Raw genomic sequence first — 19,458 nt, 5'->3', positions numbered from 1 at the left:
TGCTGCCATCCTGTAACTATCTCTCAAAGCAGCCACGAAAAAGCTTGCAGTATCACAGCACTCATCTTCTAGCATATGAAGTTGTTCCACAGCTGTTACTATACTTGCCTGGGGCGTTTAGAGAAACTGGGAGACAAGTTCAGAAAGGATACCCTATGGACATCTCCTGTTTGAAAGTACCCATCAGGACAAGTAGGCATAGCCTAATAAGAGGTATGGGAACAACCACACTGCACCCACCATCTATGCCTTTTTCTTTTTCTCTGCTGAAACAGTGAACAGGATAAAACAGTGGTACTTCAAAGTAGTAGTAAACAAGTATTTTCTAAATGGTGAAGAGTTTTGTGCTTAGCAAATCAGATCACATAACAGTCTGATCCCACCTGAACGCAAAACTTGTGCAATCCAACCCATCAATATATCCACTTACCTGAGGCTGCAGCAGATTCTGCATTATAGTACTATGGCTTTATCACTACATTTGCTGATGATCAATTTACAGAAGCTATTTCTGAATCATATTGTATTAATAACAGCAGTAAAGATCTCTTTCACACACATTAGGAATCGTCATACTCAGACCAAGTTCCAGAGTTTCCCCTGTCCATCTCTCTGCAGGAGCCCACATTTTCCTGAAAACTCCTCAAAATACCTTAAACATTAATTTAATTGTTGTAGCTCTAACAGCAGCCACACTTCTCAAGTTGAAAGGAACAGCTGTAGAGAGACCACTGCATCACAAGATGTGAAAAATAAGGACTGGATGAATTGGGGTCTTGTGTTTGATAGATTCATCACACAAGATGAGCTAACACTGAAATTATTTTTCTGGTTACTACTGCTCCTGAAAAACAGCATGACATCTAAAATATTTATGTCTGCCCCACAGAAGAGGTGGCTCTGTAGCAAACTTGACATTTTATTTCAATATATAGTATCTGCTCTGTCTGGAGAGCTTTGGGTCAGATGCCAACAAGTCACTCAAACTGATAGCACATCAAAAAAGCTGTGTCCTTTTATTAGCAGACGTATGTAATGTAATAGTAAATCCAGTTTATCAGTGTACTGTGATACTCCCTACCCATTCTGCATTAATACCAGCAGAAGTGCAACAGGTAATAAAGGAACACTGGAACTTAAGTCTCTTCACTTCTTAGCTTCTTATTCTCCTCTTCCATACTCAGTGAATGGACATCAGGAACAACATTTCTTGATGAACATTTCTGAGGAACTTAGCAATGCTTCAAAATACAACAGTTAAAACAGTTTCACAAGTGGTGGGATCAGGGATCATGATTCACAAGTGGTGGAAATCAGGATGAAAATACCATGGCCACAAACAGAAATTAAACTCTTAGTATTATATATTATTTTTGTTTTTAAGAAAAACTGAAATATACCTATACAGTGAATATTCGGTAATAATCCATTTCTCAAAGAACGAAAGCTGTGTTAGAATATTCAGAAATAAATGAATGGAAAAACACACACACAAAACAAAACAAAAAACACCACCAACAAGAACAAAATACAACCACCATGGCATTGATTCCCAGCAGCAACATAGTGATTCTTCTTGCTGAAATAAGCATTATGTTAAAGAGCTAAACATGTTCAAGAACACTTTCCCTTACAGAGGCTATTGTTCATGTCCAGCTAAACAAAATTATGGCTTGGTTTCTTGTTCATAGCTCACTAAAAATTCCTGTCTCCAAGCCATTCCCCATCTCTGCTAGCAGCACTCCATTTGGATGTGGAGAGTTTGTCACTCCAGGTTCAGAGTTTTGTCCTCCTAAACATCCCACCTGCAGTCTTATAAAGAGCAGCAATAGGCTTTGAGCAGCCTGCCCTTCACAGGCAACTCTGCTGTTCCCCAGGCTGGAAGAAAACATATAACTAAATCACTACAGAAATTTATTTTGAATGTAGAAACACTTGCAGTGGTATAGTCCAACAGACACAGATGGTAATCTGTCTAATTTGTGTTGAGTAATTAATAACATGTAACAACATACTGTCAAAACAGGGGCAATATAACAATATCAGGAGCAGGTTTCTCTTGTTGCTTAGATTATTTTATCCTCTCTCAAAAACTGAAAATAGAGGAGTAAATGATTTTAGATATATTGCACAGAGAAGAAGAAAATTAAGTCAGGGATAGATCTTACAGGCTGGCCTAAGAAATACATGAGACAGCTCTAGACTTAGAGAAAACAGTTGAAAAGGACAATAGAGTTGGTAAAGATACTGCGACTTGTGTTACTTGGCCATCAGCCTTTGGCACAAGCAGGACAGGCAGTGCATAACACAACTACACAGCAGGCATTCCTACACAACAGTTAATTCCTCTGAAGTTTTAACTGAAATCTTCTTATTAAACAGTTGTCTGAGGTTTTAGTGTACATCTGGAGTGGTAAGCTGTTTTAACTAAAGCTATTTTTGGTGTTTCAGAGTGTAAAATATTTATCAAATGTTTTAAATCTCTTCCTGTTCGATAGTGCACATTTTATTTAGAGCAGACGGTACCTTGCAACTGTTTTATAGTAACTTGGCTTGTTTCCCTGAACACATATCATTGCTATCTCACTCAAATCTAACGTGTGATTTTCTAGGTGAATCAATGCAAAATTTAGCTCATTGTTAAGGAACCAAATGCAGTTGTGCTGCTGTGGGGAGAACAGGACAACAAATACCCATGGGTGTGGAAATAGTTTTGTTCCCTTCTTTCTTTCTCTCTCTCTTTTTTATTTTTTGGTCAGAGAACTGTCTGTACCAATCATCCTATGGCATCCGAGTCAAGCTCAGCTCTTGTGAAGATAAATGGATGCCAAGGCAGCAGCAAGTTTATCACAACCAGATATCAGACCAACATTTGGGTAACCCACAGTAGGTGCTTTCTCCTGGATGACAAGTACAGTATTTCAGACTGTCAGCAAGTTCAGTAAATTCTCCTGTTTCACTCAGTAACACAACACTGACAGAGCAGAAAGTGACTCAACTCTACTGCAATTAGTGTTACTGATCTCCCTCAAATTACTGACATGGGGGAAAAAAAAAAAAGTGATGTTAAAGAACTAATGAGCTGTGGAAATCAGGAAATATCTGTGCCATAAGGCTTCACTACATTTCCATGGGTGTGTTTCTCATTGGAGCAGTATTATTCTATTCAGAAAGGAAAAAATTCTTGGAGAGATTTCTTGTACCTCAGCTAGAAATGTACATCTCAGACTTGACGCCCCACCCATGTCCATCTATTACTATTGTCACATGAACAACATAGCTTATAGGAATAAATTTGATAAGAGGGTCTTAACAGTTTAACAGGAAACACCAGACTTTAGCGTTCAGAGACACCACATAACACAGATGTGGGGAAAAAAAAGCTTTGACAGCATCAAAAACAATCAATTCTGTAAAAGAAAACATAGCAAATAGTTTAGAAAAGACAAGTCATGGATCAGTATCATGCAATAAGATTCTTTCATACAAACACCAAAAAGTAGAAAATAAAGAATGTATAGAACAAAAAGTTTTCATTGACCTGATTTGTCAGAGATGTTGGCTGTGACTGGCGTAGAGCAGCTTGTGTTAGCCTTTGCGCTGTCCTTGGAAGACCCAACTTTTGGTTTATTTTTCGTTGCCTCTAGTGCTTTGACCTTCTTGGCATGTTTACTTCCTTTGTAGTGGGCCTCGGCCTGGCTCTACAAAGGAGAACAAATCAGGCTCACTTTTTTCTGTACTTCTGTATAACACAATGGACGACAAGGCAGAAAAGTGACACTTTCAATAGTAGGCACCATATTATTCCACTTGGAAAATTTTAGTAGCTTTATACCAGTAGTTTTCCTAGATGTAATTTCTCATATATTCAGACGACAGGATTTTAATGAACAGTTTGTGTTTTCACTAGCTAGGAAAAAGAGGCCTCAGGATTAGATAAAGCTCTGCCACTTCTAATGTCATTCTTTGCTTCCATGCTGCTTAAAGATTTAAAGAGCTATACAAATGTAAACAAGACCAATTGAGAAAGATGCTACTCAATTTTCATGTACTGTTCCCTAGTCTTTATTGCTTGTAGTGTGCAGATGTAGATGTACCATGCTGTAACACGATTAAATAATCCATTTTTTTTCCTTCTGTTTGATCTAGTACAAAAGTCAAAGTATTTCCATCATTACACTAACAGCAATTGAAACAGTCATTAATAACAATATGACTTCACTATTAGATCAAGCAGAAAGGGATAAAAAGAAGAAACACCATACTTATAAACTTCAATAGGCCCAAGTGAAACACAAGAAATTAAATATTTATCAGTCTTGATTGTTTTATAAATTGCCTTGCATATTTTTTTCCAAAGACTAAGAAAATTGGAACCTGAAGGACAGGAAGTAGGTAAGCTGATATTTATTATTTTCTCTCTACTAAAGTGTTGTATATATATAACGTATTCTTCCAGGCTGCCCAAACAGAACAGCAGAAATATGTACTAAGATGCAATGTTTACTTCTCCTTTGTCATGAAACTATCTATAGAAACTAGGTCAGTGTTTTTGAAGCTGCACAGCTAAAGCTAGACATATAAATAAATGCCTGTTTTTTTCAGTGATTTTAATCCACTATTATTCTTCCTGACTGTATATTACCATCTACCTTGACAAGTCAGGCCACTTCATTAGGTGCAAATTACGGAACTACACGCTTAAGCCAAACCCAAAAGTTTGGAAATTTCTGCAAATGACTTTTCAACACTTTTCTCATTTGCTAAGAAATTAATTCACTAAAAATGGATAAAGAACACAGTTTCATACAAAGCCTAATATATTTTCATAACATTTTACATATTGCTATAACATTTTACATATTACTATTTAGCAATAAGTTTGTGTTTTTACTATTTCCAAACAAGGTTTATTTAATGATTTGAGACATACTACTATGTGCCTCTATTGAAGGTTACATATTAACTATAAAAGTTAATATTGTAGTTCATTTCAATGTAAAATGGTCAGAGAAAGCATGCTTCATGTAAGAAGATGACCACACCTTGGCACCTGGCATATAACAACATCAGTGCAAGGAAACTTTTACTATGTTCATGCAAAACCACATTCTCACTATGTTATTTAGTTCATTGTGTTAAATGAAACAAATTACATGCTTTATAAAAAGCAACTATGGAATCCAAACTTCTTAGAGATTATAAAGAGTGCTGTCATAATGAGGAAATTGTCATAGGTCAGCAGAAATAGGCGTTACAATACAGTCATCTTGGGACAGCATGTAATATATATATATATTTTATACAAAGGAGTGAGCGAACAGCAGAAACAGCTAAACAGCTGGAATAGACCATAGAACAGACAATTTCGTGGAGTCTTCACAAAAATTGTATGCACCATTAAAAGTGATGGAGAATTGCAGTTAAAACATAGGAGTTAAGTTCTTACATACTGAACCTTTGTGATTATATACCCTGTGAAACACAGTGCTTTCTAACTCAAAAGGACAGTGATATGTTGTGGCTGCATTTTTTTTTTTCAGTAGGTTTCAGTAAGCAAGCATTCAGTAAGAAAAGCTCCTATATAAGTTTTACTTTGAATTCCTTTGAAATTAAGATTTCTAATCTTCATTAAAAACCAGTAAAGGTTCTACTCATTAGTTGCTATTAAACTATGTGACAATTTAGAAATCTTTGAACTATTTACACACGTACAAGCACAATTTATATATTATAAAGAAAAACTACATGGCTATACCACTACTACTACGTGCGCTACTTAAAGGGACACTTCTCAACTTCTGGGTTGGAGCTCCTCAGCTCCTAATGAGGTAGAGGAGTACAAATTGTTTGCATACTGTTGCATCAATGTGCCTTAAGCATGAACAGCAGCGAAGTACCATCACCCTGTCTCTTTCCACCCTTGCTGAGCTTTGTTCATTTCTCTTCAGTTTGCTGTTGCCACATGATGGACTAGAAGGAGTGTCAAACACCAAAAAAATTACATCAACTATTCATGTTTTGCACATATGCACATGCTTGTACATATGTACAGAAATTGAAGCTAAAAATTGAGGTGTATGTATACCCTTTTCATTCTGATACTTGCAACTTTAGAAAAAAACAGTAAGTACAAGATTTTCCACTCGAGTGCTCTCAAGTTGATGATGTCCCTTTAAATACCCAAACTCTATGCTCCGTGCATGTGTGTGCTGTTGGTAGGATTATATACTCCCTGAGACCAAAGCTACAACATAGGAGACATAGGTGCACTCAAGAGAAAGGCTTAGTAAGTCAAATCCTTGATAATAAGCCTTTCTGCTGCTATTTGCAATAACAGTGACAGCAATATCAGTCAGAACCTACTACAGTCTTTGATTCCCTTCATTCAATCCTCATATAGTGTACATGAGACCTGTTGAAAACAAACAAGCCCAAGCAGAATTAAAATTAAGATTTCCTCAAACACAAGTGAAACCTCATGGAATGTGGTGAATGGTTTCACTTTTGATTTAAATTTTATAATTATCATATTTACATTATCAGTTTCATAGCTGTATATTATAAGGACCGAAGGTACTGCAGTGACCATCTAAATCTAGCTTCTGAAAACACCAGCCTTTCCCAGAACTTTTTGAACAAGCCCATCATCCTCCAGGGTGGGGCAGGGAGTCAATCTCTGTTTTAAAGTTGCTAGGGATGAAATAACTACCTCAGCTAAATTGTTTCAATAGTTCACCTCATCAGTTAAGTACACGCTATTTATTTCTACACTGAAGTTGTGTATTCTCAAATTCCAGTGGCTGGATTTTGTTAAGCCTTTGGGTTTTAGGCTTTTTAAACACATGTGCATGTGCATTTCCATGGCGCTGTGCATGGTAACACACAGATACTCTTTTCAAATGTGCAGTTAGAAGAGCATCCCTTGAGGTACTGAAGCAATATTTTCTAACCCCTCCAGAGGCACCTGAAGTTCAGAGCTTGCTTATTATCCACTGTGAGATGAATCATTGGATTCCATTGCTTTTTCGTAACTAAAATGCAGAATCGACATGGAATGGTGTTTCCTGTTACTGAATTACAGTATTTATTGCTCTTCAGAGTTTTCTGGAGTCACAGTAAACACAAGAAAAGGAGAGACATGGGAATCCGAAGTTGGAAAGCAAGTTCTGATTATTTCTGGTATCAATTATTCTAATTATTAATGTCCTAGGCATTACTAATCCTAGTTTTATAACATTTTTGCACAGCTACCACATTATAGGCAAACTTATTTGCTCAACGTCCCATTTAAAACTTGTTTCTGGCACAATACAGCAATATATTACAGGCTACAATCTTCTGTAACATGTGACTGAAATATTAAACATATCTTTGGAACAAGCCATGACATTTATTTATTTATTTTCAGTTAAGACAAGAAGCTGAACTTTGATTTTCATTTGATTTGACAATCCAGAAGTTCTGTACACGCAAGTTTTAAAGGACACATGCTGTATAAAAGAAAGGTAACTTAAAAATTTTAATGATAAAAAAGAGCAAAATTATAAGTTACTATTATATTCTTTGGAATATAATATTTTAAATAGATAGTGAATGTACATTTCTGATCAACATTAACACTAAACTAATAACTAACTCATGCAAATTCTATATAATCAAAACTATATTTGTGAAATAAAAAATGTTGAAAACAACAGAAGTGTTATTTAGTTTCTGAAAACAAGAGCTCTAAAATTAGGAAAAGTCAAAATAAAATATCCTTAATGGATCTCACTGCAGTCATGTACTATGATGCTTTTTAATTGCATAATAATTTATTACTGTATATAGGGCTGCATTTACTGTAGAGATGAATCAATGAAGTAGAACAAGTATGTTGATGTCATTGTGCCACAATTCAATATTATTGGAATATCTATTTTTTCATTTAAAAAGATCATTACATTTGTTCCTTATATTATCAAAACTAAATGTCACCATTGAACTTGCATTACTATTATCATTTTAAATGAAATGCTTGCTAGGTCAAGAAGGGCAGGGTTTTTTGTTTGTTTAGTTTTTGATTTTGTCTGTTTGGTTTTTGTTTTTTGAAAAACTAGAATATTTCATATGAAAGAACTCCCAATCTAAAATGAAAATCTAATTTTCACTTGTTTCTAAAGCTGAATGTGGTCTACTATCTTGATATATAAACATTTCTACATTTTAAAATTGAATCCTCCTCATTATTAGAAATTATAGGAAGCCATCGGGTACTGGCTAGGAAGTTTAATGAACAAGAGGAGTTTCAAGCTACAATAAATGTGGAATTAAATAACAGAATGCAAAATATGTCTTTGTACTGACACAGGCCAAATTCCACAAAAATGTTCATGCATTTGTCTTGCATTAATATTTGATCAACAGAATGCCTATTATAAGACACTAAACAAATGTCTGTTTTTAGAATATCATTGCTCAGTGAAAAAGACGTGTTTTGAGTTCCTTTGCAAATAGCTTAGAATATACTCAACAAGGACAAAAATACGCAGTTTTCCCCTGTGTTTTTTTCAAATTTCTGTACCTTAAAATATTTGCCTGTCCACTCTTTAAGCAATATTGATTATCTCCATGCAAACCCTTTAAATAGTATGCAAAAACGAACAAATCGTTAAACCTTTTTTTTTTTTTTTTTTTTTTTACCAAGTTTACAAGGCTAAAACACTAGCTATAAAGGTTAATGACTTGGTTGTAAGGACAAGCTCTTCCTCTCAAAAATATATTCCCCTGAGACATACATATCATCCAAATGTCACATTTTACTCAGAATCTGAAGTTACTTGTGAATTGCTGCTTTCAGCTATCAATTATTAAGTTTAAAATCTAAGCATCACGACATTCATCTTCGAGACTACATACAATACATTTGCTATGATGTATTGCCTTATATACCAGATTGCATCTAATAGAACATCAACAATGTAAATCTTCATCTTCTACACCTAAACATGCTTTCTAAGAAAGTGTGACTGTCATTAGCAAATAATATCTCCAGTAGCTTTACTTTGCATAAACTTAAATGTATGTATATAGAGAGAGATATATATACAGAAAGATAAAAATAACCAGGAAACACACAGATCATATAGATTCATTGAGAGCCATATTACCTTCAAGAACCCTTTAAAATTCTGCTAAGTACAAAAGTACAAAATGCAGTACAAAAGATGACAGAAAATTACGCCTGTCTGGAGCAGTGATTGACAGTATATTTGAAATCAGCACTATTCATTTTGACAGTTCACAACTGACTGAGTTTGAGAATCTATTTGCTGTGTGAATGACTAATTAAGTGAATTTATTACTACGTAGAGAAGAAATATTAACCTACCAGATCTCTTCAATGACAACCTGATGCACCTGAAATGATGTTAAAAAAATTTATCTCATCTGATATTAAAAATAGATGTAATTAAAGAAACCTGTAACACTGAAGTATTCATGCTTTTGTTACACCAAAGCTGTGTGTTATTTTTAAAATTTTGTTCTCAATATATCTCCAAAACCTAATTGCTCCAAATAGTAAGGTAGGTTACTGCTGAAACAGACATGGAGAAAATGCAGAAGCTGTGAAAATCAGCCATGTCATAAGAAAGCAACTAGTCAAACTTAGTTTAAAGCTCTGTTAAATAGCTGTTTTTGAACAGAACTTTCAGCACATTATAACCCTGCACTCTGTAATCATGCAATATTTCTGTCATGTTGAAGCTAACAACTTTCATCATTTTGTCATTTCTGTCTTCAAAACAGAAAATTACCTTCACGAGTTCCTGAGATTTATGCTTTTAATTACCTCCTTTTTGCTTCACTACTCTTCAAACCCAAAGAATCAATATAAATAATTTATTTATAGGAAAAATGTAAAACATTTGACAAAAGATGATGACAATTCTGCATATTTTTATTTGATGCTATTGGTTATTTTATGTGTTACCTTTTTGACAGTACAAGTAATCCATTCAAATTTGCAAAGTTAACATTTGGTAACAGTAGCCTAAATTTCAAAAACTTTCCTTCTGTTTTTTTTTTTTTTTTTTTTTTTTTTAAAGAAGATCACTGTCATCACATCATTTTTATTAGCTATAAAAGCATTCAATAAGGTGACTGTCAGCATCTCTTAATGCCCAACTGTTGCATCTGTTTTTTCTGATCTGCCCACAAGGTGTTTTTTCCTTGGTTTCTGAGTCTTTGCAGGTAATAACAAAAAACAGCACTGATTTCGAGTCATCAATCAGAGAGCACAACATGTTATACAAACACGTTTATGTCAATGAAATGATATCTTATCAACGAGGTGTTACCTAACTGGCTGCATCACAGCCAGGGACCTTTCTACAAGAAAGGGAAAGTGTGCATTGAGGGAAGCATATACTTCTTTTAGATGTGATCAACAGATGACAAAACTTTTTCAAAAGGAAAACAACAACAACAAAAACAGCAAACAAACAAACCATGTGGACTGCTAGTGTAACATATTTGTGAATTTTGAGTACAGATGGTGAGGAAAGGGACTGGATTAGCACTGACAGTATTAGCTAGTGCCCAAGCTCCTAAAATTCTGTGGACTATTAATACAAATAACACGGGAGAAGACAGCAGAGGGAAGCTTCTTGATTTCTATACACAGAGAAAAACAATTTTGCCAAAGCCTAACAGGTATCCTTGCAAGCATGACTTACTTTCCTCTTACTGCTGCAATTTGCAGTGCCAGACGCTAGAACAGAGCATAACAGAAAACTCAGGTACAGTCTGGCCAAAGCTCCACAGCTGCTGAAGGGACTTACTGCCACACAGCAGCTGCGGGAGATGCTGCAGACTTGTCTGGTGGCCAAAGGGAAGAGGAAGAATGAGCCAAGAGTAGGCAGAGAAGAAATCTATGGAAGACAGTAAACAGCCATCTTTCCCTTGCCCTGTTGCCTCTGGACCCTTTATAGGTACCATAAAGATACAGCAAACCTTATTCAAACTGCTTTTTGTTTCTGCTAGAATGTCTGCAATATAAATAATTAATATCAACAAACCAGACCTATGAGGTTAATATGAAAACTTATTTAGCAAAGCTTATCTATAGTCTATATAGATATACCACAGCTTTGGAAAGAATCCCAGAATTCTTAAAAGGGAAAGAAAACAAATCAAAACAAACAAACAAAACAAAACAACAAAAAAAACATTTTTCAAAGGTTAAGATACATCTTGCTTGCTCTTGGTGGAATAGTTTCATCCCTTGCTCTGGTGGCCTTTACATAAGAGTAAGATCTGACTCACCACCACAATCTGTTCCATGAAAAGGACTCTCTCTCTTCTGCTGGATGGTGTCTGGTGGTAGTAAATGTAAATGAGATATTTCACAATTTTTCTGAGCTGGATTATTAACACAAAACCAGAACTTGAACTTTACTCAAATACTGTACTTTGCTGAGTTGGAACACATACTGTTTCATCATCGTATAGAAATTAAACAATAAAAATGGTGTTAACAAAGGTTTTAATGCAAAGATGGAAACACCTATGTCTATTATAATATACTGAAGTGAATCCAACTGCAACAATTAATAAATGTTATTTTATTTTATTTTAAACAGTTTTCTAAAAAAGGCACTTTCATCTGCATAACCGAATAAAGTTTATGCAGGCAGAAATCTATATGTCAATTCTGACTACTCTGATTAATCAGTCTCATCAACTACCAATCCGCACATTGATATCCCTTTTAAATTGATATTTCTAACTTAATCCAATGCCATTTGACTTCCAGTACTGACCATCGTAAAAGTTTGTTTAGGAAAAAGCTCCTTGCTCTATTTTGTCCTCACTTTTTTTCTCATTTCACTTCCCTTCATGGTTGACAACCCTACTAACTTCCTTTACTTCTTTTTTTTTTCCCCCGCCCCTGGAATCATACTCTTTAGGTCAATTAACTTTCTGCTACTTCTTTAAATGCTTCTCTCATAACTAAATTCTGATCCCCACCTCCACTGAAAAGGGAAAAAAAAAGCACAGTTAACAAGCTGAAAATTTTAGAACAGATTTTAAAGTTTCTAACAAAAAAAGCTCTCTACACTTAAAGTGTGACACTCTGCTGTCCCCTCATCTGTGTGAAATTAATTTACATTTCCCCTCAAATTACAGGTCTCTCTTTCCACATCAGCTCTTTTTTTATAAAATAAAATAAATAAAAACTATTCAAGCAAAATATTTGATTTTGTCAAATACCATTCCATTCTATTTTAGTTTCCTTATTCTCACTTTTATGAAAATCATACCAAACCCAAATATATTAGCCAGTCCCCAGTTAAAGTAGCTCAAAACGTATCTGCAAATGTTTCTCTATATGAATTATTAAATAATTCATGAAGAAGAATTCATAATGCATTCAGAAAATTTGATGTGTTCTTGTATTTTACTTTTGCAAATTTTCTTTGAAATATATTAGAGTAAAGCTTAACTACCAGACACACTGTTAGGCCCACTGTGCCATGCGAGTGTCTTGTGCTGCAATACAGTTTTAACTGTCTGGTTTTAACAAAAGAACTTTAAGTACTACTTTTATACTGTGTGACAAATACCTGGGCATCTCTCTACAAAAACTGCATTTGCAAACAACTTGTTATGTTCTCTGAAGGAATAATACTGAGTGCCTGAATGTATACCAACAGAAAAACAGGTATGTAAATTTGATTCTCTTTAATTGAGAAAGACGTGGTGTTCCTTAACTCAATTGTCTGCCCACTGGCAAAGTTAACAGCATTAATTTCTAAAGGTTCATTTGGGAAATGTTCATGATTAGTATTAGTGCATTTGCATAAGTGTTGTACAAGTAAAACCTACAGCCTCTGCCTTCTAGTAATGGTACATAGCAGGGATGATGGAAAAAAGGACAAAGGGGACATAGAGTCACACAGACAGTCATTGGTAACATACAGAATCTTCCTTAAATTAATTATATATTCAAGCTATAGCATCTTTCTAGAAAAGATGAACTACATTTGTTTTTCATATTTTCTACACAAACCGTGCCTACCAAGTCTCTTCATACTATTAGGTGTTCATTCACGTTTTCTTCACAAGCTTACAAAAGCAAAATAGCATAAGTAGTGAGCAACCAAGGATTTATCCTTGTTCTGCTTTTACTAAACCAGTCTTACAGTGTAACATACCCTTTTGTTTCCTCTGTAAGTCTAAAACCTATCAATTATTCTATTTATAAATCATTGGAACTAAACTCTTTGGTTTTCAGCTCTGTAGGTAAACAGTTAACAGTTGGGACTCACCTCAATCATTTCATAAGTACCCTTTCAACCATTTACCATATGCCAAATAAAAATTGCATATATTGTTCCTGCATAATTAATAAATTATGATGGGCATAAGTAGTAGAAACTGGAGTCAGGTTCTTGATGTAATGTTCTTATTATCAAGGCCTTGTTATACAAATGATTTGTAACAGAGCTTAATTAAAAAAATAATGCTGACCACCTTGCAACCTTTTTCCTATTTTTCCTTGCAACCTATTTTCCTAGTTTTGCTATTTAGGCTTTGCTTCTTTGAAACACAAAGAAAAATAATGCATGATTGTTTTGCATGAAAAACAATGCATGTTTGAAAAACAATTAACTATTAACAACAAAAAGAAATCCAATATGACTATGAAGAAGAAACAAGATGAGGGACAGAAGTACCACTGACAGAGATCACTTTTGACCTCTGAAATCTACTATTCCGAAGTCAAAATATTATCTTCTGAAGAGGTTTAAAGATCATAAATATTTTATTTGCTAACCAAATTAATATCCTGTTTCAGAAAAGAACAGGGGAAAGAATAACCTCACCCCTCACTCCCCCCTCCAAACTCCATATGGTTGTTCCCTAAATTACCTTTTGAGATTTATGAAGCAGAGACAAGATAAGGAAGAGAATATCTTGAAGAGATATATTATATATTATTATATATTATTATTATTATATATTATATATTGATATATTTATTTCCCACATGTATTGACAGATTAAACTCCAATGCATAGAAAGAGTATAGTTTGAAGAGTATGAGTCAAAATTCATTTCTGTCTTGAAGGAGGATAAACTGGTCAGACTAAAACTACACTAAGTTTGCCTGCAGATCTTTTCCTTTGGCTTTGCTTTTAAAAAATGTTTTAAAATTACAGAAGATTGGAAGATCCTAAAGAATTCAGTTAGAAACTTTCTAGCAAACTAAAAACTCCCAGAAAATTTTGCTTCTCAGAATAAAGAAACCATCACTTCAACATTAGGTATGTTTACTCCTGGAGTGAAGACAACTTATTTTAAAATGTGTTCCATCCCTGATATTAGACTTTATCCTCCTGCAGATAGCTGCAGATCCCTGCTTCTGTATCTGATGTCAGGACACTCTTTCTTAAAGCTAAACTAACAAACACACTAACAAATGAAAAGAAATCTGAAACCTTCGCAATTTACTGTGTTAATTTAATGGGAGGCTAGAAAACAAAAAATTGACTAAGTCAGAAATATTTTGGTCTATTGATCCAGACCAGTGAGTACCCACAGTGTGAAAAAAAGATTACAGGCAAGGAAACCGATTTTCTTCTCACAGACAAATATCCACTACTCATGCAGTAGATAGAGCACTACTGGAATCAGGTCAGAAGCTTCAAACACCATGCAGCTGAAATTCATTTAGGAGGAAAAAAAAAGTAAGAAAACTACTTAATAGCTATTTTTTGTCATTTTTATTTCATTTGCTTGCATAATTTAGGTCAAAGGAAGTTCAAAGGAACAAAATGCCCATCAACTACAAGGAGCACGTCAACCTTGTAGAGTTAGAGGAAGGAATTGTAACTATGAAGTGGATGAACTGCAAATTTCATTCTGCAGTGTGCTACGCTCAAGAGTTTGATGCAAGTTATCATAATTTGATGCCACCACAAAGGGTTTCAAAACATTCTTAGAATGTTGCACAGTGGAACAGATCCCCTGAAAGATTCAACAGATACTATGGTCACAAATATCTGACTGCCTTCTCCCCTGTCCCCAGACACATTATAGACTGTAAAGACTGTTCCACACCCCAAATAAAATTTCACATTATAAAGGTACCAAAAAGAAAAACACAAGCAAAGAGCCCAGGTTTTTATTTTTATGAAGGAGGTTACAAGCTAAGAAGGAACTATGCATCATCATTTCAAGGCGTAACAGCCACAAGAAAATACTTGTATGCATGCATGTAAAAAAAAATCCATCAAGAGATTACAAAAGAGTCTCCAGAGCTGATTGGAAAGGGCATTATCTCTGAAATTATGACAATGCAGATTATCACAGGCTGTGAGGGAGGAATAATATTTAAATAAAATAAAATCTCACACAAGAAAAAAAAAAAGGCAACACACAACGATGAATAACTCTCAAGGTTAGAAGACTGAACCTGGAGAAAAGGTTTAGAATCTTATGTAAGCTTCCCAGGAGAAGCTGAATAATGTGATGAAAGGCTAGACAGCTTTTACAGTAGAAGTGCTATTCTATAAAAACTTGTTCTCCAAATATTGCTGTATGCTCTGCTTATGAAATATTTTTGAAACTTTAAGTATTTTCTAGTATTAATAACACTACTAGAGTCTCAGCACATTCTAAAATCAAATTTCCAGGTTGCTTATGAATGCCCTGGTAAAACAAACTGCTGTAGAAAGTAAGGAACTGCTTTTTATCACTACCAGCAGCATGGTCATGATGCCTCATCCATTCTTAAAACCATCCATTACAAAAGGATTTTATCTTCTAGTAGCTAGAACAGAGCATTTTGAGCATGTTTAGAAAAAAAGGAGAATGACAGAGTATGAATACAGCCACCCCAGAAGAGAGAACAAGGCTATAATCTGACATGCTCTTGTGATGTCACCATTTGAAGCAGAATACAATATGCACTTTTTGTTCTACCTTGTGAGCAAGTCTAGATAGGAAAAATTGCTCGGTTGGCAGATGTACAAAATGATATACTATTTCATCTTTTTTTTGTTTTGTGCCACTGAGATGTGATTCAAGCTATCTGCCTTGAAGTACTATTTGTCCATCCAAATGTCACTGTAGACGAAATGAACAACTCCTCCAGGGACAGGACCCACCAAGCAGGAGGGACCCTGACCTCAGAAAGAGAGGGAAGAGAAGGAACAGGCTGAGCCACCTTCTCTGTGACAAAAGAAGGCTCAACTCAGAAGCAGAACTTTACTGGTTCCTTGTTTTAATCAGTAAAAGTAGGTATTTGGACCAACAATCAGAGCAAAAAGATTTTTTAAACTTAAACCTTAACCTTAAAGAGAAATGACAAGTGAACTAAATAAATAAATAAATAAATAAAAAGACTTTTGAAATCTGTTAAGTAGATATTACCACTTCAAAGAAAGTTTAATAAGCTTGTGAAACGATGACAGATTTTTGATTCAGAAATCAATTTGAAGGTAAGACTGCAATGCTTCAAAATCCTTGCCAGCCTAAACAAGAAAGTCAAACTGGGGAAATCACATTACAACTCACTTCAAAATAGAATGGTAGAGGCAAGAGCAAGAAAAGCAGAGCAAAAGGTACCAGTGCTTTATTGTGAAACTCCAGTAGCACCAACCACTCAGTAGCCTCGAGGAGCTGTCTTCAAACTATTTTAGACTGAAATTACGATAGCAAAATATTTAATATTCATGCATCACTTAAGTAATAATTCTTACACTTGAGAGCAACAAAATATCTGAGAACTTTTTGGTTTTAATAGCTTAATAACATTAACAAAGTTTCTAGGAACAAATATATACTTTTAAACTGTCAAAAGTCGTAGTATTATTACACTAAAAAAAACTTTTAACATTCTTGAATTTCTTTAGTTTTCAAGCTGCTTGGGAAAAACTAACTGGATATATATTTTAAGCATATCAGTCAATGTACACTTTTGGAGTGCCCTTTTTTTCTTTTGAATTACACTTCAGGAAACAGTTTCCTTGAACCTTATCATACTTAAAAGACAGCTAGAGGTAAACAAACAAACAAACAAAAATGTTACTGGAAAAGGTGCCCAAAACCTGAAAGAGTTCAAAGCCAGGTTGGATGGGACTTTGAACAACCTGGTTTAGTGGGATGTTTGGGGGTTTGGAACCTGTTGATCTTTAAGGTCCTTTCCAACCCAAACTATTCTATGATTCTATGAAACCTGGAGACATTATCAGAAAGAATGTAGGAACAATAGGAAGAAGGTATTTCTTTTAAGAGAAAAGTGGGTATGACATTAAGATAACACATAGTTTATCTGTCTGCTCCTTCTTGAAGGTTACTGGATTATCAAATAGGGTATTGTCAATGGATGCGATGATGTATATCATGCAGTCTTTATATCTGGAAATACAGAGGTGCTGTTTCAGTGTATGTTTGACTGAAAATCATGCCTAAATATTTACTGTTTGGAACTTGAGAAAAAAGTACAGCCTAGTCCTCAAATCCAAGAACAAATGTGCACGGTAGCAGTCAGCACCAGTCACTCAGCTGGTCTGTTTGCCTTGGCAGTATCACTCTCAATCAATTAGTTAAGGTTATGTGTGAAGACCACTACTTTCCAGACACTTTCAAGAAAAATGAAGAACAATGTACCACTACAGACTTCCACTCTGAGTGGGCAAGGTATCACCCCATCAGGTTGAGCAGCATGTATGCAGAACTATAATGACTTACTTTGGAAAAAAAAAAAAAAAAAAAAAGAGGCTTGGATTAATTATACAAATTGTGACCAAATAAAAAAGGCAAGGGGTGGGGTGGAAGGGATGAAAAGAGCCAATACTCACATCAGAGTTAAAGCGAAGCTGGCAGACATTACAGGAAATGACTTGTTTCTTCTTTGGGGGAACGGACACTCCAAAGGTATGGTTTATGACTGCTTTTTGCACCGGATCCATCTGGAGAACAAACAACAATCCATTTACAACTTCTCAGGGCAATATACAGTAAAGAAAAATAAATAAATAAAAAGTAACTTTCTACTGGAAGCCTATTCTTTACTTTTTTGAGATAAACAAGTGGAAATAATATTTCAGTCCTCATAATAATTAGATTTAACACAGGTTGGGGATTTTGTAGCCTGCCAGAGCTTATAAAAACAACAACAGGCAGCTCCATCACTGCTGCCACCCCCAGGCTACCAAATAACCTCTCCCCAAACCCTACACATCCTCCACATTCTCAGGGCCTGATAGTCACATCTGAATTGCAAAGAGGCCCCAAAAGCCTTCCCATGTTACCCAGTGATTCAACAGACGTTATGAAAAAACAATTTTGCCCTCTAACAAATCCGTGTCATTTGTCTCTATTTGTTTTTCTGTTCAGTGATAGATATCATCAGTTATTTGGAATATATTATCTCCTGGAGATTTCTTTGTCAGAGAAGGTCCTTTGCAGGCTCCATTAGAAACATCATTTACTTAGAAAATGGTCACAATCTCCAAACATTTCTATGCAGAACTGGTGAGTGACAAAGTCTGTGGTAAGACTGCACCAGGAAAAAGTAACCAAAGTTACCACACTTCAAAAACATTTTGACACCCTGAAAAATTGGAGATAAGTAAAGCACTGAATATAATCCTAAATTTGATCATTTTCATGATTTGGAAATGATTACGTCTATGCTAAATACCAGGACCACTGCTGAACACTAGTTGAGAATATCCTCAATACTGCAGAGAGCTCTGTTGTTAACTCTACCGGCATGGGAGAACAGCACTGGAAGTTAAAGGGTAATAACTACTACTGCATTAAGGTCTCAACTAAGCATAATGTCTTGTTCATGATGCAGTATAGATAAAGATTAAAATGAATTTATTGATTCAAAGATTCAATCCTTTTTTCAATTTGTATAAAATAGTATATCTGGAGTGATCTCACAGCTGACACTGCTCTGAGCAGGAGGTTGGACCAGATGACCTCTGAGGTCCCTTCCAACCTCCATCATCCTATGAGCACTTGTGCATGTGTGGTCTTACATTTTTAAATTAAGATATGAAATAGAGTCTGAAAAGGAGAGGAGGAAAATGGCCATCTACAAGAAAAGATAAATGCTTATTTCCCAACCTTGTCTTTAAACCAGCACAAGAGAAAATAGTTCAATTTGCTTGAAAGTTACATTTTTCTGAAGCTTGTTTTGCAGTCACAGTGATGATTTTTCCTTTACAGTACTATTTTAAGAAATGAAACCTGGCTGTTTAATCTTGGATGATACACATCACATATCTGACAGCAAACTGACTTATAAAAGGAAAAAAGGAAGTTGAAGTTAATGATTTATTAATTAAAGAATTATAATTTCAAGTTAGCTGCTACCAGAGTTTCTAAACCTGAGAATAAAGATTGCAATTTTTCCTTGGAACAATACCATGCTTCCAGAGAAACCTGCAT

General features: G+C 35.0%; 1 protein-coding gene across 4 annotated transcripts in view; it reads right to left on the bottom strand.

Moving 5' to 3' along the window:
• The window catches only part of LOC121072257 (zinc finger protein 385B), a 130,639-nt gene that overhangs the window by 21,541 nt on the left and 89,640 nt on the right, over positions 1 to 19,458 (bottom strand). For all 4 annotated transcript variants that reach the window (XM_040561713.1, XM_040561712.1, XM_040561714.1 and 1 more), the window contains 2 exons: positions 17,856 to 17,966; positions 3,542 to 3,701 (listed from right to left, as the gene is read on the bottom strand). In XM_040561713.1, coding sequence (XP_040417647.1) covers positions 3,542 to 3,701; positions 17,856 to 17,966 — 271 coding nt within the window. The remainder of the gene's footprint in view (positions 1 to 3,541; positions 3,702 to 17,855; positions 17,967 to 19,458) is intronic.

Source organism: Cygnus olor, chromosome 6 (assembly GCF_009769625.2).
Source record: "Cygnus olor isolate bCygOlo1 chromosome 6, bCygOlo1.pri.v2, whole genome shotgun sequence".
NCBI lineage: Eukaryota > Metazoa > Chordata > Aves > Anseriformes > Anatidae > Cygnus > Cygnus olor.
Note: the sequence above shows the minus strand (reverse complement) of the source record. Positions and strands in the feature narration are given on the sequence as shown.